The 21,214-nt window shown below is 36.0% G+C and overlaps 1 protein-coding gene across 3 annotated transcripts in view; it reads left to right on the top strand.

Annotated features, from left to right (window-relative positions):
* The window catches only part of tp73 (tumor protein p73), a 43,744-nt gene that overhangs the window by 16,287 nt on the left and 6,243 nt on the right, over window positions 1-21,214 (top strand). For all 3 annotated transcript variants that reach the window (XM_061975749.1, XM_061975740.1, XM_061975730.2), the window contains exons 3-6: window positions 13,381-13,567; window positions 16,354-16,469; window positions 16,789-16,898; window positions 20,069-20,211. In XM_061975749.1, coding sequence (XP_061831733.1) covers window positions 13,381-13,567; window positions 16,354-16,469; window positions 16,789-16,898; window positions 20,069-20,211 — 556 coding nt within the window. The remainder of the gene's footprint in view (window positions 1-13,380; window positions 13,568-16,353; window positions 16,470-16,788; window positions 16,899-20,068; window positions 20,212-21,214) is intronic.

The following is a 21,214-nucleotide window of genomic DNA, read 5'->3' as shown; positions in this document are numbered from 1 at the left end:
TTCCATAATCAAATTAACTACCAAGCTTTCTTAACATTATCATATATACAATGATTAATTTACTGGTCTTATATATATATATATATTTACAAACATATACATATGTATACATATATCGTATTTTTCGGAGTATAAGTCACTCCGGAGTATAAGGCGAAAATGCATAATAAAGAAGGAAAAAAACATATATAAGTCGCACTGGAGTATAAGTCGCATTTTTTGGGGAAATTTATTTGATAAAACCCAACACCAAGAATAGACATTTGAAAGGCAATTTAAAATAAATAAAGAATAGTGAACAACAGGCTGAATAAGTGTACGTTATATGAGGCATAAATAACCAACTGAGAACGTGCCTGGTATGTTAACGTAACATATTATGGTAAGAGTCGTTCAAATAACTATAACATATAGAACATGCTATACGTTTACCAAACAATCTGTCACTCTTAATCGCTAAATCCCATGAAATCTTATAGTCTCTTACGTGAATGAGCTAAATAATATTATTTGATATTTTACGATAATGTGTAAATAATTTCACACATAAGTCGCTCCTGAGTATAAGTCGCACCCCCAGGGCAAACTATGAAAAAAACTGCAACTTATAGTCCGAAAAATACGGTACTCTGTGTATATATACTGTATATATTCATATATATAAATATATACATATACAGATGTATATAAATATATATACATATATATAAATATTTACATATACATATATTTACAAACATATACATATGTATACATATACTGTATATATACATATTTATAAATGTGTACATATATATATATATAAATATATACATATACAGATACAGATACAGATATAAATATATATACATATATATAAATATATACATATATACATATATTTACAAACATATACATATGTATGCATATACTGTATACATACATATTTATAAATGTGTACATATATATATATATATATATATATATATATATATATATACATATATATATATATATATATATATATACACAGTATATATACAGATGTATATAAATATATATACATATATGCACATATATATATATATATATATATATATATATACACAGTATATATACAGATGTATATAAATATATATACATATATGCACGTATATATATATATATATATATATATATATATATATACACAGTATATATACAGATGTATATAAATATATATACATATATGCACGTATATATATATATATATATATATATATATATATATATATATATATATATATATATATATATATATATATATATATATAGTATTACAGTGTATATATACATCGTTAATGACAATGATACTATTTGACCTTCCAAAATGAAGGTCAAATGCTGATTTTGCGGTATTATTATTATAATTCAATGGTCACTATAACACATTACCTCTACCAGTCCAATTACCGTAGATGTCACCCATCAGTACGAACAATACAGTTTTAAAGGGTAAAACCTTTTTCTTTTTAAATTACAAAAAAAAAAATACACACATACCCTCTTACAATAACCTCAACTTTTACCTGACTTGCTTTTTGGCCCCCAAAACAGGGAGCGGGGCCTCATGTTGCGATGGTGTAAATAGATTTATATCCAACCCCCAAACACGCACAGGCCTCAGCTCCCATGAACTCCTGTGAAAAGGTGTCTCTGACTATCACACATTTGACCTGCGTAAAAAGAGAAATGGGATACAAACTGCACTTCCATCACTCAGCATGAGTGTCTGTTTGAGGGGCTCGTCCATGTTTGCTTGAAGGTAACCATGCATGGTGGGCTTCTTCACGTATACCTCTCAGTGTTGTAAGAAGATCCCTTTTTGGCCCTAAGAGCGTGACCTTTGACCTGCTGCTTTTATTCCGTTGTTTCTTTCTTCCGCCGGCTTAAACACACTTAAACCTGTCTACTCTGGCGCCTATGTAACCTCTACCCTTTGTGTTCGGATGGAACTCTTTTTCAAAATCCCAATTTAAAGGACAAAAACAAAGGTGGTGGGAACGAAAGATGAATGAATACGGATTTTGGCTGAACACATTCTGCACAGTCATGGATTTTTAAAATATGCCTAAAACCGGTCACAGCCCCTCAGTTGTAATCTGCCCATCTCCCTGCCATGATGTTTCGATTTTCCAGTTATTGTGAAAATAAATAACTAAATAAGCACAATACTCAATACAATATTCTGCAAGTCAAATCTTAATCTGAGTATTTTGCTCCCCTTTGTGTCCGATAATGGCTTTTTGCCGATATCCGATATTGTCCAACTCTTTAATTACCGATACCGATATCAACCGATACCGATATCAACCAATATACAGGTAAAAGCCAGTAAATTAGAATATTTTGAAAAACTTGATTTATTTCAGTAATTGCATTCAAAAGGTGTAACTTGTACATTATATTTATTCATTGCACACAGACTGATGCATTCAAATGTTTATTTCATTTAATTTTGATGATTTGAAGTGGCAACAAATGAAAATCCAAAATTCCGTGTGTCACAAAATTAGAATATTACTTAAGGCTAATACAAAAAAGGGATTTTTAGAAATGTTGGCCAACTGAAAAGTATGAAAATGAAAAATATGAGCATGTACAATACTCAATACTTGGTTGGAGCTCCTTTTGCCTCAATTACTGCGTTAATGCGGCGTGGCATGGAGTCGATGAGTTTCTGGCACTGCTCAGGTGTTATGAGAGCCCAGGTTGCTCTGATAGTGGCCTTCAACTCTTCTGCATTTTTGGGTCTGGCATTCTGCATCTTCCTTTTCACAATACCCCACAGATTTTCTATGGGGCTAAGGTCAGGGGAGTTGGCGGGCCAATTTAGAACAGAAATACCATGGTCCGTAAACCAGGCACGGGTAGATTTTGCGCTGTGTGCAGGCGCCAAGTCCTGTTGGAACTTGAAATCTCCATCTCCATAGAGCAGGTCAGCAGCAGGAAGCATGAAGTGCTCTAAAACTTGCTGGTAGACGGCTGCGTTGACCCTGGATCTCAGGAAACAGAGTGGACCGACACCAGCAGATGACATGGCACCCCAAACCATCACTGATGGTGGAAACTTTACACTAGACTTCAGGCAACGTGGATCCTGTGCCTCTCCTGTCTTCCTCCAGACTCTGGGACCTCGATTTCCAAAGGAAATGCAAAATTTGCATGGTGATGGTTTGGGGTGCCATGTCATCTGCTGGTGTCGGTCCACTCTGTTTCCTGAGATCCAGGGTCAACGCAGCCGTCTACCAGCAAGTTTTAGAGCACTTCATGCTTCCTGCTGCTGACCTGCTCTATGGAGATGGAGATTTCAAGTTCCAACAGGACTTGGCGCCTGCACACAGCGCAAAATCTACCCGTGCCTGGTTTACGGACCATGGTATTTCTGTTCTAAATTGGCCCGCCAACTCCCCTGACCTTAGCCCCATAGAAAATCTGTGGGGTATTGTGAAAAGGAAGATGCAGAATGCCAGACCCAAAAACGCAGAAGAGTTGAAGGCCACTATCAGAGCAACCTGGGCTCTCATAACACCTGAGCAGTGCCAGAAACTCATCGACTCCATGCCACGCCGCATTAACGCAGTAATTGAGGCAAAAGGAGCTCCAACCAAGTATTGAGTATTGTACATGCTCATATTTTTCATTTTCATACTTTTCAGTTGGCCAACATTTCTAAAAATCCCTTTTTTGTATTAGCCTTAAGTAATATTCTAATTTTGTCACACACGGAATTTTGGATTTTCATTTGTTGCCACTTCAAATCATCAAAATTAAATGAAATAAACATTTGAATGCATCAGTCTGTGTGCAATGAATAAATATAATGTACAAGTTACACCTTTTGAATGCAATTACTGAAATAAATCAAGTTTTTCAAAATATTCTAATTTACTGGCTTTTACCTGTATACAGTCATGGAATTAACACATTATTATGCCTAATTTGGACAACCAGGTATGGTGAAGATAAGGTACTTATTTTTTTTAATTAATACAATAAAATAAGATAAATAAATTAAAAACATTTTCTTGAATAAAAAAGAAAGTAAAACAATATAAAAACAGTTACATAGAAACTAGTAATGAATGAAAATGAGTAAAATTAACTGTTAAAGGTTAGTACTATTAGTGGACCAGCAGCACGCACAATCATGTGTGCTTACGGACTGTATCCCTTGCAGAATGTGTTGATATATATTGATATATAATGTAGGAACCAGAATATTAATAACAGAAAGAAACAACCCTTTTGTGTGAATGAGTGTGAAATGGGGGGAGGAGGTTTTTGGGGTTGGTGCACTAATTGTATGTGTATCTTGTGTTTTTTATGTTGATTTAATTAAAAAAACAAAAAAACAAAACAAAAACAAAAACAATACTGATAATAAAAAAACCCCGATACCGATAATTTCTGATATTATATTTTAACGCATTTATCGGCCGATAATATCAGCAGGCCGATATTATCGGACATCTCTAAATACAACTGTGTAGTTATCAGCTTTGGTTTGCAGTTACACTGTAGTTTATAAAGTATTCCAGTGTGTATTCCATCTGCTTGAGCTTTTTGGGCAATTCAAGTTTTTATTATTGAGAATAATTGAGAAAAAGTACAGCGCAGAAATCTCACATTTTTAAGATTCCTCCATGCCATTATTGTTGCTTTTTATTTTTATTCTTATTGTTATATTTTCTATTTTATTTCCATTTACACCCCCATTATTTACTTTTTACTTTTTAAATTCGATCTCAATTCTGTACACTGCTGCTGGAATTTTGATTTTCCTGAGGGAACTCTTCTGAAGGAATCAATAAAGTACTATCTATCTATCTATCCATCTATCTATCTATCTATCTATCTACACTGTAAAAAAAAAATTCTGTAAAAAAACGGTCATCTACTGGCAGCTACGGCTGCCAAACGAAAACCATAAAATTAAAGTAAAACATTGTAAACCAAATGATGATCAAAAACATTATAATTACAGAAATTTTCATGAAATGTTTTACGGAAAAATATCGTAATATGACATGAATTTGAAAGTAATTTAAGAAAACAGAAAATGCTATGTATAATTAATTTGGTATTTTTCTGTAAAAAAAAAAAAAGAAATATACATACCGTATTTTTCGGAGTATAAGTCGCACCGGAGTATAAGTCGCACCTGCCGAAAATGCATAATAAAGAAGGAAAAAAACATATATAAGTCGCACTGGAGCCCGGCCAAACTATGAAAAAAACTGCGACTTATAGTCTGAAAAATACGGTAGTTTGTCATTACTGGCATATTACTTAAAATAACAGGCGGATTGTTTATTTACAGATAATGTCTTCTTAGAAAACTTACAGTAGAAATTTAGAGTAAATTAACCATAAAAATAGGAATTTTTTTTACATTGTATTAAACAGGCGGATTCCAAAGAAAGAGACTGCAGATTTCTTGCAGCTTTAATTAAATTGCCTTTAATGATTTGTCGTTACTTCATTATAAAATTGATACAATGACAACTCAACATGTGGTCTTACATATACAGTATATGCATATATAGGCTCATACAGAATGATTGCTGTTATTGTATGCGTTTTTGTTTTCACAAAGACATGACGCCAATGCATGTGGGATGCTAAAGCTCTCAGGTGTTCCAAATTATATATTTAATAAACGTGACATAGTTGTAGTTAACTTTTATAGTTGTGTACTAATAAAAGTTAACTCTTATGAACACATAAAATGAAGAACGAGATGAGCTAACTTGTGTTTTCAAGGCTTGTGCATAGTAGAAGGGCCTTAGAAACATTATTCTCTCGTGTCAGTGCTTTCTATGGTCACGTATGGCGAGCAGGTGGTAGGTTTTGTTTATTTAGACTGGCCGTCACACATAAAATCTGCAGTGATGCAAGGCTTATAGCAGGGGTCCTCAAACTGTGGCTGACCAGATCCGGACCGCCAGCATTTACAATCGTCTGGCGGAAGGCCTCAAAGATGGTATTTGTCGACAATAAATTGGAACTACTGAAAACGTAGTCTACGCACCACACACAATTCAAAATTACACCCACTTAAATCCATTACAAGGCATGATGGGTCCTTTGCAAAACACTCTCCAGTTTCCACACTTTGCCATGTTTGATGCATTTTAGCTGCTTCATATTTCTGACATATTACACAACTGTGTGTGTGTGTGTATACGGGTGAGTGTGTGTGCCTGTGTCTGTGTTGGCACGCGCAAGTCCACATGACAGCGTATTGGGAAGTTTCCCTGAAAATCTGGCTTTATCGCATACTGTATATTTACCTTTTTATCATGTTTGGCAAACTTCCCACTTCAATTTGGTATTACATTTATATGCAAACTTAAATCAATGTTGTCGCGGTTCCCGTGTGAAAGAATACAATACAGCCCAAATCTGTGTGTGTGTGTGTGTATATATATATATATATATATATATATATATACATATACGATTCTCACGTTGTGCGATTCAGAATCGATTCTCATTTTTTTTTAAATCGATTTTTATTTATTTATTTTTTTTATTTATTTTTTTTAATTAATCAATCCAACAAAAGAATACAAAGCAATACCATAACAATGCAATCCAATTCCAAAACCAAACCCGACCCAGCAACACTCAGAATTGCAATAAACAGAGCAATTGGGAGGAGACACAAACACGACACAGAACAAACCAAAAGTAGTGAAACAAAAATGAAATTTATCAACAACAGTATCAATATTAGTTACAATTTCAACATAGCAGTGATTAAAAATCCCTCATTGACATTATCATTAGACATTTATAAAAAAAAATTTTTTTAAAAGAACAATAGTGTCACAGTGGCTTACACTTGCATCGCATCTCATAAGCTTGACAACACACTGTGTCCAATATTTCCACAAAGATAAAATAAGTCATATTTTTGGTTCATTTAATAGTTAAAACAAATTTACATTATTGCAATCAGTTGATAAAACATTGTCCTCTAAAATTATAAAAACTTTTTACAAAAATCTACTACTCTGCTTGCATGTCAGCAGACTGGGGTAGATCCTGCTGAAATCCTATGTATTGAATGAATAGAGAATCGTTTTGAATCGGGAAAAAAAATCGTTTTTGAATCGAGAATCGTGTTCAATTGAAAAAAAAAAAATCGATTTTGAATCGAATCGTGACCCCAAGAATCGATATTGAATCGAATCGTGGGACACCCAAAGATTCACAGCCCTAATATATATATATATATATATATATATATATATATATATAGGCTTTTGGCCTGTACTGTATATATATATATATATATATATATATATATAGATATATATATATATATAGATATATATATATATATATATATAAAAGCTTGGATATATGTGTATACACTTTCTTGTTTTCTTTATTTTCAGGACTATTTACATTGTACATTGTCACTGAAGGCATCAAAACTATGACACCTGTGAAGTGAAAACCCTTTCAGGTGACTACCTCTTGAAGCTCATCGAGAGAATGCCAAGAGTGTGCAAAACAGTAATCAGAGCAAAAGGTGGCTATTTTGAAGAAACTAAAATATAAAACATGTTTTCAGTTATTTCACCTTTTTTTGTTAAGTACATAACTCCACATTTGTTCATTCATAGTTTTGATGTCTTCAGTGACAATCTGCAATGTAAATAGTCATGAAAATAAAGAAAACGCATTGAATGAGGTGTGTCCAAACCTTTGGTCTGTACTATATATATACATACATACATACATATGTATATGTATAAATGGTAAATGGGTTATACTTGTATAGCGCTTTTCTACCTTCAAGGTACTCAAAGCGCTTTGACACTATTTCCACATTCACCCATTCACACACTGATGGCGGGAGCTGCCATGCAAGGCCCTAACCATGACCCATCAGGAGCAAGGGTGAAGTGTCCTGCTCAAGGACACAACGGACGATAGGAGGTTGGTAGAAGGTGGGGATCAAACCAGGAACCCTCAGGTTGCTGGCACGGCCACTCTCCCAACTTCGCCACACCGTCCCCATTTATATATATATATATATATATATATATATATATATATATATATATATATATATATATATATATATATATATATATATATATATATATATATATATATATCCCGGACTAATTTGCATAAATATATATGTTACGTCAGGAAAAAACACAGATATATATATATATATATGTATACATATATATGTATATGTATATATATATATATATATATATATATATATATATATATATATATATATATATATATATATATATATATATATACGTATACATACATATTTACATATATATGTATACATATACATATATATATATATATATGTATACGTATACATATATATATGTAAATATATATGTATACGTGTATGTATATATATATATATATATATATATATATATATATATATATATATATATATATATATATATATATCCCGGACTAATTTGTATAAATATATATGTTACGTCAGGAAAAAACACAGAGGCTATATCATCCCTACAAGCCCTTGTCAGGGGATTTTATGTATGTATATATATATATATATATATATATATATATATATATATATATATATATGCAAATTAGTTCGGGATCTATATATACATATATGTGTATATATATATATATATATATATATATATATATATATAGATCCTGGACTAATTTGCATATATATGTTAGGTCAGGAAAAAACACAAAGGCTATATCATCCCTACAAGCCCTCGTCAGGGGATTTTATGTATGTATACATATATATGTGTATATATATATATATATATATATATATATATATATATATATAAATATATATATATATATATAAATATATAAATATGTTTATGTATATATATATATATATGTATATATATATATGTATATATGTATATATATATATATATATATAAATATGTATATATATATATATATATGTATATATATATGTATATATGTATATATATATATATATATATATATATATATATATATATATATGTATATATATATATATATATATATATATATATATATATATATATATATATATATATATATATATATATATATATATATATATATATATATATATATATATATATATATATCCCGAACTAATTTAACTCAATGTGACCCCAGAGTCAAAAAGTTTGGGAACCCTTTGGCTTTGGCTTCGAGGATGCTGCTTTAACAAGGAGAAGATAAAAACAATGCTCCTTCTTAAAGCATATTAGTAATAATGGGTCAAAGACTCTGCCTCCTTCTTGACCAGTGGAGCTGATTCCACAGCTCACAAGCAGTCTGACAATGACATACAACACCTCTAGAAGGTTCCCACCATAAGCTTTTTTAAAAAGATTGTGTGTCTTGGTGCACATTATGGTGTGTGTGTGTGTGTGTGTGTGTGTGTGTGTGTGTGTGTGTGTGTGTGTGTGTGCGCGTGCGTGCGTGCGTGCGTGCGTGTGTGTGTGTATGTGGGTAGGTGGAAGTGATGGTGGGGGTGGGGGGGGGAGTTGTGATGAGTCGTGGGTGCGAGTTCCTACATGCACTGCAAGGCGGCCTCGTCAGAAGCTGCTCTTCTCAGCTATTAGCTTCTCTCCGATAGGACGCAGGTCCCAACACGCCCCGCGCAACGCATCTCTCTTTTAGTTTTCAACGAGCATCCTCTGCAACCTGAACATGATTGCTGATGCCTTCCTGACAAAGTCTAGGGGCTCATCTAATTACCTATCTGTCCTATCATTCCTTTCTTTGATCCATTCATACATCTAAATCTAAATACCGTTTTGACTGAATAATGAATAACGCTGCATTAAATCTGATTGACCTATACCTATTCTTTGTTAAGGGTAGTATAATATATCGTTTTAACTTACTATATAGGTGAAAATATCCTTATAAGGGCCACCACATTATTTCCCAGTCCAATATAAGTAACTGTATTAAAACATTGGAGAATGAGGTAACTTCTTGTCAGGCAAGTCGTTTCTTGTATATATGGATGGCGATCAAGCAATTATCACCCTGTTTCCAGGGGCCTGTCAAGACCTGCCCCCTGTGGACCACAGTGAAGTGACAGAAAGATGTTCAGCTTCCAACAATGAGGATGCAGTACGTTTGATTTTTTTGATTTTCTTCCAGTCAGACAATATTTTAGGTACAACGGATGGAATTCCAACCCTAAGTAACCGCATCTGAAGTAAAAATCCCATCCATTGTATCAAAAATAATGTCTGACTAGAGGGAAATTGAAAAGTATATGAACACGAGAACATAATTCATTTTTGAGCTACTTTACAGGATGCATTTGGGGATGCTTTATTATTACTAATATTCCTGTTGATTTTATGGACATTCATTATTTATAAAGTGTATTTTTCGTAAAGCAGTTTCAAGAAAAAGTTAAAGTTAAAGTACCAATGATTGTCACACACACACTAGGTGTGGTAAAATTTGTCCTCCGCATTTGACCCATCCCCTTGTTCACCCCCTGGGAGGTTAGGGGAGCAGTGAGCAGCAGCGGTGGCCTTGCCCGGGAATCATTTTTTTGGTGATTTAACCCCCAATTCCAACCCTTGATGCTGAGTGCCAAGCAGGGAGGTAATGGGTCCCATTTTTATCGTCTTTGGTATGACTCGGCCGGGGTTTGAACTCACGACCTACCGATCTCAGGGCGGACACACTGACACAGAACTATTCATCTTCATTGGTTCTGCTCAATAACCCTTGGTTAAATGTCCTTCTTCCTACCACCCTATTCTTCAGGTAAATCATCTTTGTCAAGTTGTTCCACCACTAAGCATCTCAGGAAGTTTTTTGTTTTTTTTAAACAATGCTGATTTTCACTTCAAACACTGATGCAGGCCAATTCGTGTGTTGTTGCTGCATGTTTACGTCAGTCACGCAGACCGGTGGACAAGTCGAGACACCTCCAACGGTATCCGAGTGTGAGACAAAAAAATATTGAAACATTTTCATGTACTGTACTTGAGTAATCTCTGTAACATAACTCATTATAATGTATCATGCAATAAAACATAATGTATATACCTTTTAAAGTTCAGTGATGGAATAGTGCCTTTGGTCATTTTAATCGCCACCAACTGTAGATATAATATGTTGTGACGGTAACGCTCACATGAAGTACGAAATGTTGCGAGTGACCTTGATGGAAATTAAAATATTGGATGGATTTTTTTTGCTGTGTGAAAATAAAATCATTCAGGTTATTGTGGGGCTGTTGAAACTTGTCAGGCTGGGCTGAGAGCGTGTGTGCGTGAGAGAGAGACTGTAGTATGTGCATTTCTAGTACTGTAACAGTGTCACGACAAACAATAGTATCTCATTTGTAGCCTAACATTCCCTTGACCAATCCCTGAGGCCATCACAGAACATCTGTATTCATACTGAGATTACATTGCACCCAGGTAGACTGTATTTAGTTGTTATGTCTACATTTGATCATTCAAGCAATTATCAGACATCTTCTGAAGGCTATTATTTAGATCATGGGTGTCAAACTCTGGCCGGCCGGCCAAATTTGGCTCGCAGTGTAATTTCACTTGGCCCTTGAGGCGATATCAAATTAGCACTAGAGCTGGCCCGCCGACTATATTCAGCGGCGGTGCCACGGTAACACCGCATTCACCACTAAGACTCTCAATTTTCAGTGACCCTCCCAAAAATCGTCACATCCGCTTTTCACCCAGTCACATAATATGTGCAGCTTCAGCTCGCTCGCGCACACACACGCGCACGCGCACGCGCACACACACACACACACACACACACACACACACACACATGAGAATGCAACGCATACTTGGCCAACAGCGATACAGGTTACACTGACGGTGCTCGTATAAATAACTTTAACACTGTTAGAAATATGTGCCACACTGTGAATCCACACCAAACAAGAATGACAAACACATTTCGGGAGAACATCCGCACCGTAACACAACATAAACACAACAAAACAAATACCCAGAATGCCATGCAGCCCTAAGTCTTCCGGGATGCAATATACACCCCCGCTACCACCAAACAGCGGTGGTGTATATTGCAGCCCGGAAGAGTTAGGGCTGCATGGGATTCTGGGTATTTGTTCTGTTGTGTTTATGTTGTGTTAAGGTGCGGATGTTCTCCCAAAATGTGTTTGTCATTCTTGTTTGGTGTGGATTCACAGTGTGGTGTATATTTCTAACAATGTTAAAGTTGCTTATACGGGCACCCTCAGGGTAAACTGTATCGCTGTTGATGAAGTATGCGTTGCATTCACGTGTGTGCGTACAGAAGCCGCTCATATCTTGTGACTGGGCGGGCACGTTGTTAGAAGGGATGAAAAGCGGACGTGAGGACAACTCGTAGAGGACGTTAAAAGCAGTGCCTGTAAGGCACGCCCCCAACACTGTGGAATACGAGATATAATGATTGAGGAACACCTTTGTTCGATAATGAAGGTTGCCTCAGCTCAAAGCCTGAGCCCCGACATTAATGAACTAGCATCCAAGAAAAGATGGCAGGTATCTGGCTTGGGCACATCAGATTAGATCCGTGTGTTGCAAACTGAGCAGTTTAAAGTCCTGAATGGTTGGTTTATTCATTATTTTATTTCCAAATTTATTATCCATCCATCCATCCATTTTCTACCGCTTATTCCCTTTTGGGGTCGCGGGGGGCGCTGGAGCCTCTCTCAGCTACAACCGGGCGGAAGGCGGTGTACACCCTGGACAAGTCGCCACCTCATGTGGAAAAAGTTAATGTTGATATATACCTCAGAAGGCTGCAAATAGAAAAGAGGCATTAAATTTTTATTTAAATTGTATTTGATATGCCATTGATATTTTTAAATTATTATTATTATTATTTGAAACTCGATTTTGCATGTCACTATAAAGTTATATAAGCCTTGCTTGTTCAATATTCAATGCAAAACTTGTTTGGGTCCTTATCAAAAGGTTAATTTGTTCAACCTTGGCCCGCGGCTTTGTTCAGTTTTACATTTTGGCCCACTCTGTATTTGAGTTTGACACCCCTGATTTAGATGGATTATTTATTCCTTCAGGAGAGTTCCCTCAGGAAAATTTAAATTCCAGCAGCAGTGTACAGAATTGAGATCGAATTTAAAAAGTAAATAATGGGGGTATAAATGGAAATAAAATAGAAAATATTACAATAAGAATAAAATAAAAAGCAACAATTAAACAAAAAAAATGTATTATTATTTATTGTTGCTTTGAATGTAACAGTGTTGCATATTGACATCATATTTTATGTGCACATCTGCATTTCATTATTTTGCCTTTTGCATGTTCTTTTCTCCCCCAGTACTCTCCCCTGCTGAAGAAGCTCTACTGTCAGATTGCCAAGACGTGCCCCATCCAGATCAAGCTGTCCTCGTCTCCGCCCCACGGCAGCATATTAAGAGCGATGCCCGTCTTCAAGAAGGCGGAGCACGTCACGGAGGTGGTGAAGCGATGCCCCAACCACGAGCTCGGACGGGATTTTAATGACGGTATAGTCACTTATAACCCCTTTTAGGAGGGACCTATGATAATTCTAATCAACATGTAACACTTCCTTGTGGCCTAGATGAGGGATTCTTAACCTTTTTGATCTCAGGGCCCAACTTCGGCCCTCTGCTGTGTTTCATTATCCCCGTTGACAAAGCCGTATTGTATAAAGTCTGGATTGTACTTGCAAAAAAAAAAAAAGGCCTTTTGGGGACAGTTGGCACCATTTTTATCATTCTCCATGGTATTTTGCTACTGACTTCTTCTGATTGTTTGAGCTTGTAATGCGTCACACAGTCAACTGACTGACGCATTACTGCCACAATTGGTGGGAAAGTGTATTACCCTGTGGTTAAGAAACAATGGTCTCGATCAGCAATGCCCAAAGTGTGGCCCGTGGACCGAGTTTGGCCCTTTGTGTAATTTTGTTTGGCCCGCCGAATACATACTGACCTTTTTTAAGATGCACAATCATTGACGGCATGTCCGCAGGTCTATACTGTATACAAGTCAGTAGATTTTACTGAAAAAACCTGGCAGATCATCCATCCATTTTCTACTGCTTGTCCCTCTCAGGGGCGGGTCGCCAGATAATTACAGTAAAATCTTCAGTGCGACCATTTTTCCATTTGCAGTAACGCACTGTAAAAACCTGCAACGTACATTTTATGGTATAAAAGTTGCAACTCAGTCGCCAGATAACAGTGCTACTGTTTTTCAATTATTAGTAAAGCACTGTAAAAAAAAATGGACATAGATTTTACGGTAAAAAAAAAAACTGGCAGCTCAGTCACCAGAATGTTATTGTAAAAATAACTAACACATTTTTAATTTACAGTAATTTGGCGTAAAACCCTTGTAAATGTTATGGTAAATTATGGAGACTGAGTAGCCTGTTTTTTTTTAATTCCTAAAATTATTTTTTTTTAAATTTAGAGACTAACTAGTTGCGTTTGAATGTGAGACCCCTGCTCTACAGTAAAGTTGTGACTTTTTGATGCTATATGGAAAATAATCATTTTTGTTGCCATGTTTCGCCCATGTCCTATAATGAAAACCTACACGCTTAGAAATTCAGCATCATCCATGTCTAATCCAGGTGTAACCAAAATCCGGCCCGCGGTAAGTCCCAAGTTTAAAAAAATAAAAAATAAAAAAATAAAAGTTTTTTTTTTTTTTTCAATTTTTTTTTTTTTTAATCTGTCCTTTCTAATCCATTTTCTAACGCTTGTTACTCCCTGTGTCTCCTAGCCGCTCAGGCAAATCATATTAAAAATGCATTTTCCCATCGATAACATGACATCATCAGCGGCAAGTGAATTATAGTGCACGCTCTTTCAGTCAATTAGTGCGCGAGAAATGTATATATATATATATATATATATATATAAATAAATATATATATATATAAATATATATATATATATATACACACACATATATATATATATATATATATATATATATATACATAAAGAATCGATATTGAATCAAATCGTGGGACACCCAAAGATTCGTAGCCCTGGGGCTGTATGATTAGTTACATAGCTAAATTAAAGACACTGTAGGACAAATGTGACACTCACTGTTGACAATGAACTTTTCCACTTACCTCAACACTTTTTTGTTGTTGTTTTTATTCAGTAACACTCCTCTGTATATTTGTGATTTTTATTTTTGTTGTTAATGTTTTTCCTTTTAGTCAGTTCGTGTGATTCTCTATCTGCTTGTGGTGAAGAAGAAGGCAGTACATAGCTATCCACTGTGACTGAAATGTAGGACAGGGGTGGGAGGGGATGTGAAGTGAAGTGAATTATATTTATATAGCGCTTTTTCTCAAGTGACACAAAGCGCTTTACTTTGTGAAACCCAATATCTAAGTTACATTTAAACCAGTGTGGGTGGCACTGGGAGCAGGTGGGTAAAGTGTCTTGCCCAAGGACACAACGGCAGTGACTAGGATGGCGGAAGCGGGGATCGAACCTGCAGCCCTCAAGTTGCTGGCACGGCCACTCTACCAACCGAGCTATACCGCCCCAAATGGATGTTATTATTTTACTTTTATTTTTTGTTTTTATTGTTAGTATTTTTTGGGAAGGGAGAGGGTAAAAAACCAAACAAGTGTATGTTTTCTCAGTACCTGTATTATGATTTCCCTATCAAATGAATAAATAAATATTGGTCACACTTTAGTATGGGTAACATATTCAAAGTAACAAAGACTTAATTTAGAGTTATTAGGACACTAGGGGAACATATAAGGGTTAGGGTTAGGGTTACTAAAAAGCAATAATTCTGAGGTTATTGAGGGAAGACTCTTAGTTAATGGCTTACTGGTTGCATAATAAGGCCATGCAGAATAAGGCATTAATAAGAACTTAATGACTAATTAAGAGCCAATATGTTACTAATTTGCATGTTAATAAGCAACTAATTAATAGTGAATATGTTCCCCATACTAAATTGTTACCATAAGGCATTAATAAGTACTTAATAATGACTAATTAAGAGCCAATATTTAACAAATGTGTATGTTAATAAGCAACTAATTAATGGTGAATATGTTCCCCATACTAAAGTGTTACCTAAATATTATTATTATTTTTTTTTTTAAAAAGGAAAATCATCATAGGTCCCCTTTAAAGATAAAATTATTATCTATATAGTGACATGTGCTGTCTTTCCTAAAATCTGTGCATATGGCGTTGTATCCATTCAGATGCAAACAGGATGAACGGTTCGATCAACCACATCTACATATTTTGTGTTATTGGTTCTTTCCTTACAGGCCAAGTAGCCCCAGCCAGTCATCTCATCCGAGTGGAGGGGAACAACCTCAGCCAGTATGTGGATGATCCAGTAACAGGCCGCCAGAGCGTCTTTATCCCCTACGAGACGCCACAGGTGCGTGCTTCTTATTCACACAATATCTCTTTTGAAAACATTATCTATCATCAAGAGAAGGTTTGACCATTAGGGGCATCATTACAATTACAATTGTTGGGATCAAAGCACACGCCAATATTAATCAACTTTTGTCCCATTTCTTGGGAAACTTGTTTTAGTTAGGGTCACACACAAACATGTGTGACTAAAAAGGTTATTGAAATAAAACCAGCTTCATTCAAACGCAACATGTTGCACAACACTGCCCTCTAATGTTAGACCTGTCACAATCTGCCAACATTCCAATATAATGTTGTTTTGTTATTGAATGATGCAGGTGGGGACAGAGTTTACCACCATCTTGTACAACTTCATGTGCAACAGCAGCTGTGTCGGCGGCATGAACAGGAGACCCATCCTTATCATCATTACTTTGGAAACAAGAGAGTGAGTCATCATTTCAATATACTGTGATGTGCGGTCACAAACCAACCTCCCAGAGACAGTTCTGTTAGGGTTCAAACGCAGCAGCGTTGCTTTATTCAGTCGCTTTTTTGGAATGCAGGTTAACTTAAATTCCTCCTGGTTGGGGCTTTCATTTAAACAAACAAATTATCGCATTCCTCATGCCTTGATCAGGTCTCCTAAATTGCCTGGAACATATAGCAGAGAAATCTCTGATCAGTGCAAAGTTCAATAAAACACAGCATTCAATGAATCAAACATCTTACACATTTAGCAGACTAATTTACAAACTACAGTTCAGTGGAGCAACACACTTACCGCCCGATGGAAGCAGACCTTTCCCAGCAGGGAGCCAGCCACACAATGAGTCAAACACTGAGGTGCTATTTAAATCAAACAGGGATTGCCAACCTGACACAGCTGCCTTGGGGCAGGTGGCCACACATCAGCCTGATTGAGGATAAAATTAGGGATGTACTTGCCTTCAATGACCACACCTAGAGGGTGGCGTAGTTTGACCGCCTGGTGCATGCTTTCATTGGGATGGCTGGCCCTCCGCCTAGTCTCACCTGTTCGGAGGTATTGTGATGCTCCACAATACACTATATTGCCAAAGGTATTTAGCCACCCATCCAAATGATCAGAATCAGGTGTTCTAGTCACTTGGCCTGGCCACAGGTGTTATAAAATCAAGCACTTAGGCATGGAGACTGTTTCTACAAACATTTGTGAACGAATGGGCCGCTCTCAAGAGCTCAGTGATTTCCAGCGTGGAACTGTCATAGGATGCCACCTGTGCAACAAATCCAGTCGTGAAATTTCCTCCTCCTTAATATTCCAAAGTCAACTGTCTGCTTTATTATAAGAAAATGGAAGAGATTGGGAACAACAGCAACTCAGCCACGAAGTGTTAGGAGTGTGTAATTTGGAGGAGGAGGAATTATGGCAGGGGTCCCCAAACTTTTTGACTCGGGGGCCGCATTTGGTTAAAACAATTTGGCGGAGGGCCGGGCTGTGTATATATATATATATATATATATATATATATATATATATATATATATGTCTTAATAAGGTTATCCAAAAAATAGTGCTCGATACCGTAGTAGAGCGCAATATATATCATCAGGAGATTTCTCCTGATGATTGAGGGTACCCCCCCTCATGAAACAGGCCTGTAGAGATGAAATAGTCTTGTGATTTTTTTCCCACACATATATATATATATATATATATATATATATATATATATATATATATATATATATATATATATATATATATATATATATATATATATATTCGATAAATATACATATATATTAGGGCTGTGAATCTTTGGGTGTCCCACGATTCGATTCAAAATCGATTTTTTTTTTCAATTCAACACGATTCTTGATTCAAAAACGATTTTTTCCCGATTCAAAACAATTCTCTATTCATTCAATACATAGGATTTCAGCAGGATCTACCCCAGTCTGCTGACATGCAAGCAGAGTAGTAGATTTTTGTAAAAAGCTTTTATAATTGTAAAGGACAATGTTTTATCAACTGATTGCAATAATGTAAATTTGTTTTAACTATTAAATGAACCAAAAATATGACTTATTTTATCTTTATGAAAATATTGGACACAGTGTGTTGTCAAGCTTATGAGATTTGATGCAAGTGTAAGCCACTGTGACACTATTGTTCTTTTTTTTTTTTTTTTTATAAATGTCTAATGATAATGTCAATGAGGGATTTTTAATCACTGCTATGTTGAAATTGTAACTAACATTTATACTGTTGTTGATAATATTCATTTTTGTTTCACTACTTTTGGTTTGTTCTGTGTCGTGTTTGTGTTTCCGCTCAATTGCTCTGTTTATTGCAGTTCTGAGTGTTGCTGGGTCGGGTTTGGTTTTGGAATTGGATTGCATTGTTATGGTATTGCTGTGTATTGTTTTGTTGGATTGATTAATTAAAAAAATAAAGAAATTATATTTAAAAAATGAATCGCACAACGTGAGAATCGCGATTCGAATTCGAATCGATTTTTTCCCACACCCCTAATATATGTATATTAGATATATATAGCGCACTTTCCGCGCGCGCGATGATGTCACGTTATCGATGAGAGAATGCATTTTTAGACAATATAATTTCCTGAGCGGCTAGGAGACACCGTAAGTAGCAAGCGGTACAAAGTGGATAAAAAAAGACAGAAAAAAATAATATTTATTTTTATTATTTATTTATTTATTTTATTACTTGGGACTTCACGCAGGCCTGATTTTGGATGCTGTCGGGCCGAATCCAGCCCGCGGGCCGTAGTTTGGGGACCCCTGAATTATGGTGTGGGGTTGTTTTTCAGGAGTTGGGCTTGTCCCCTTAGTCCCAGTGAAAGGAACTTTGAATGCTCCAGGATACCAAAACATTTTGGACAATACCATGCTCCCAACTTTGCGGGAACAGTTTGCAGCGGGCCCCTTCCTCTTCCAACATGACTGTGCACCAGTGCACAAAGCAAGGTCCAAAAAGACATGGATGACAAAGTCTGGTGTGGATGAACTTGACTGGCCTGCACAGAGTCCTGACCTGAACCCGATAGAACACCTTTGGGATGAATTAAAACGGAGACTGAGAGCCAGGCCTTCTCCACCAACATCAGTGTGTGACCTCACTAATGCGCTTTTGGAAGAATGGTCGAAAATTCCTATAAACACACTCCGCAACCTTGTGGACAGCCTTCCCAGAAGAGTTGAAGCTGTAATAGCTGCAAAAGGTGGACCGACATCATATTGAACCCTATGGGTTAGGAATGGGGTGGCACTTCAAGTTCATATGTGAGTCAAGGCAGGTGGCCAAATAATTTTGGCAATATAGTGTACCTTCAGATACAAAAATAGATTGAATTGTGTCTAATTGTCCTTAATGTATTATTATATTTAAAAAAAAAAATATATATATATATATATATATCAAGTAGATGTATAGTATACATGTTGAATGGACATACTATATCAACTACATCGACTATAGTAATATACTATAATTTTAGAAGCTAAAATCCATTTTATTCACCATTATTAAATACAATATTTGTGTACTGACCGACCAAGCTTTTGCTATATTAACTAGAACTGTTCTAACTCCTAACACCCCTTCAGTGGACAAGTGTTGGGTCGCAGGTCCTTTGAAGGGCGGATATGTGCGTGCCCTGGCCGAGATCGTAAAGCAGATGAGGACCACTTCAGGGAACAGCAAGCTCTGACTGACAGTGTGGCAAAGAATGGCACGGCCAACAAGCGCAGTAAGTCATCAATGTTATTATTACTGAGCTGTTACAACTACAGCAGGTTTATATAGGATAGGTTAGCACTTCATTGTCATTGCACAAGTACAACAACAAAAAAAGTCGATAACAGACCAGGCTCCTATGCAGGTGGGGGTGTGGGGTGTTTCATTCTGGGACCAGGAAAAAAAAACTTGATAGCCTTGATGCAAGCAGGCAGAAACAGAGAGAGGGAAGTGTGACCGCCTTTGCCTAGAGCAGTGGTTCTTAACCTTGTTGGAGGTACCGAACCCCACCAGTTTCATATGCGCATTCACCGAACCCTTCTTTAGTACATACAATTCAAGACATATGTTTTTGTTACTGGTGCACAAAATGAACCGTGCATGAACATCACCTTACTCAAAAAACAAAACCAACACAGTGCATGAACTCACAACAAATTACACACCTGCAAATCGGTGTGACTTCTGCTGTTGCCTTTGAGAGACCAGTTCAGATTTGCGTGGCTTCACCTTGGCAAGTGCCACTCTCATGTCATTTTCCACCCAGACATACAATACTAGTACACAGCTCATGAAAAACAATATTTTTTGTTATTGTCATTGTAAGTGGGCCAAAACACTTATATTAGAAAATAATCTCATGGAAATGACTGCTGTCATTTGATTATAATAATAAAACATATAACTTGTTATTTAGTCAGGTTTGGGAAAGGTTTGTTGCTGGTGTGGCCACAGTGTGCACGTCTGACGTCGCTCACATGTGCTCCTCTCAATGCTCACGCATATGAAAAATTAGAGGGAACATTGTTTGGGGGTTACCACAATACGCCGATAGGAAGAAGTTTTTATTTACAAGATGAGTCAGGTGTGTCTTGACCTCCGCGCCGGAGGCTCCGTCGAACCCCTGAGGCCAACTCACCAAACCCCTGGGGTTCGATCAAACCCAAGTTAAGAACCACTGGCCTAGAGTTAAATATATATATAAAATATCATACATATATCCCTTTATCCATTTT

The sequence above is a fragment of the Nerophis lumbriciformis genome, linkage group LG01, assembly GCF_033978685.3.
Source record: "Nerophis lumbriciformis linkage group LG01, RoL_Nlum_v2.1, whole genome shotgun sequence".
NCBI classification, from domain to species: Eukaryota; Metazoa; Chordata; class Actinopteri; order Syngnathiformes; family Syngnathidae; genus Nerophis; species Nerophis lumbriciformis.
This window is presented reverse-complemented; position numbering and strand designations above follow the sequence as displayed.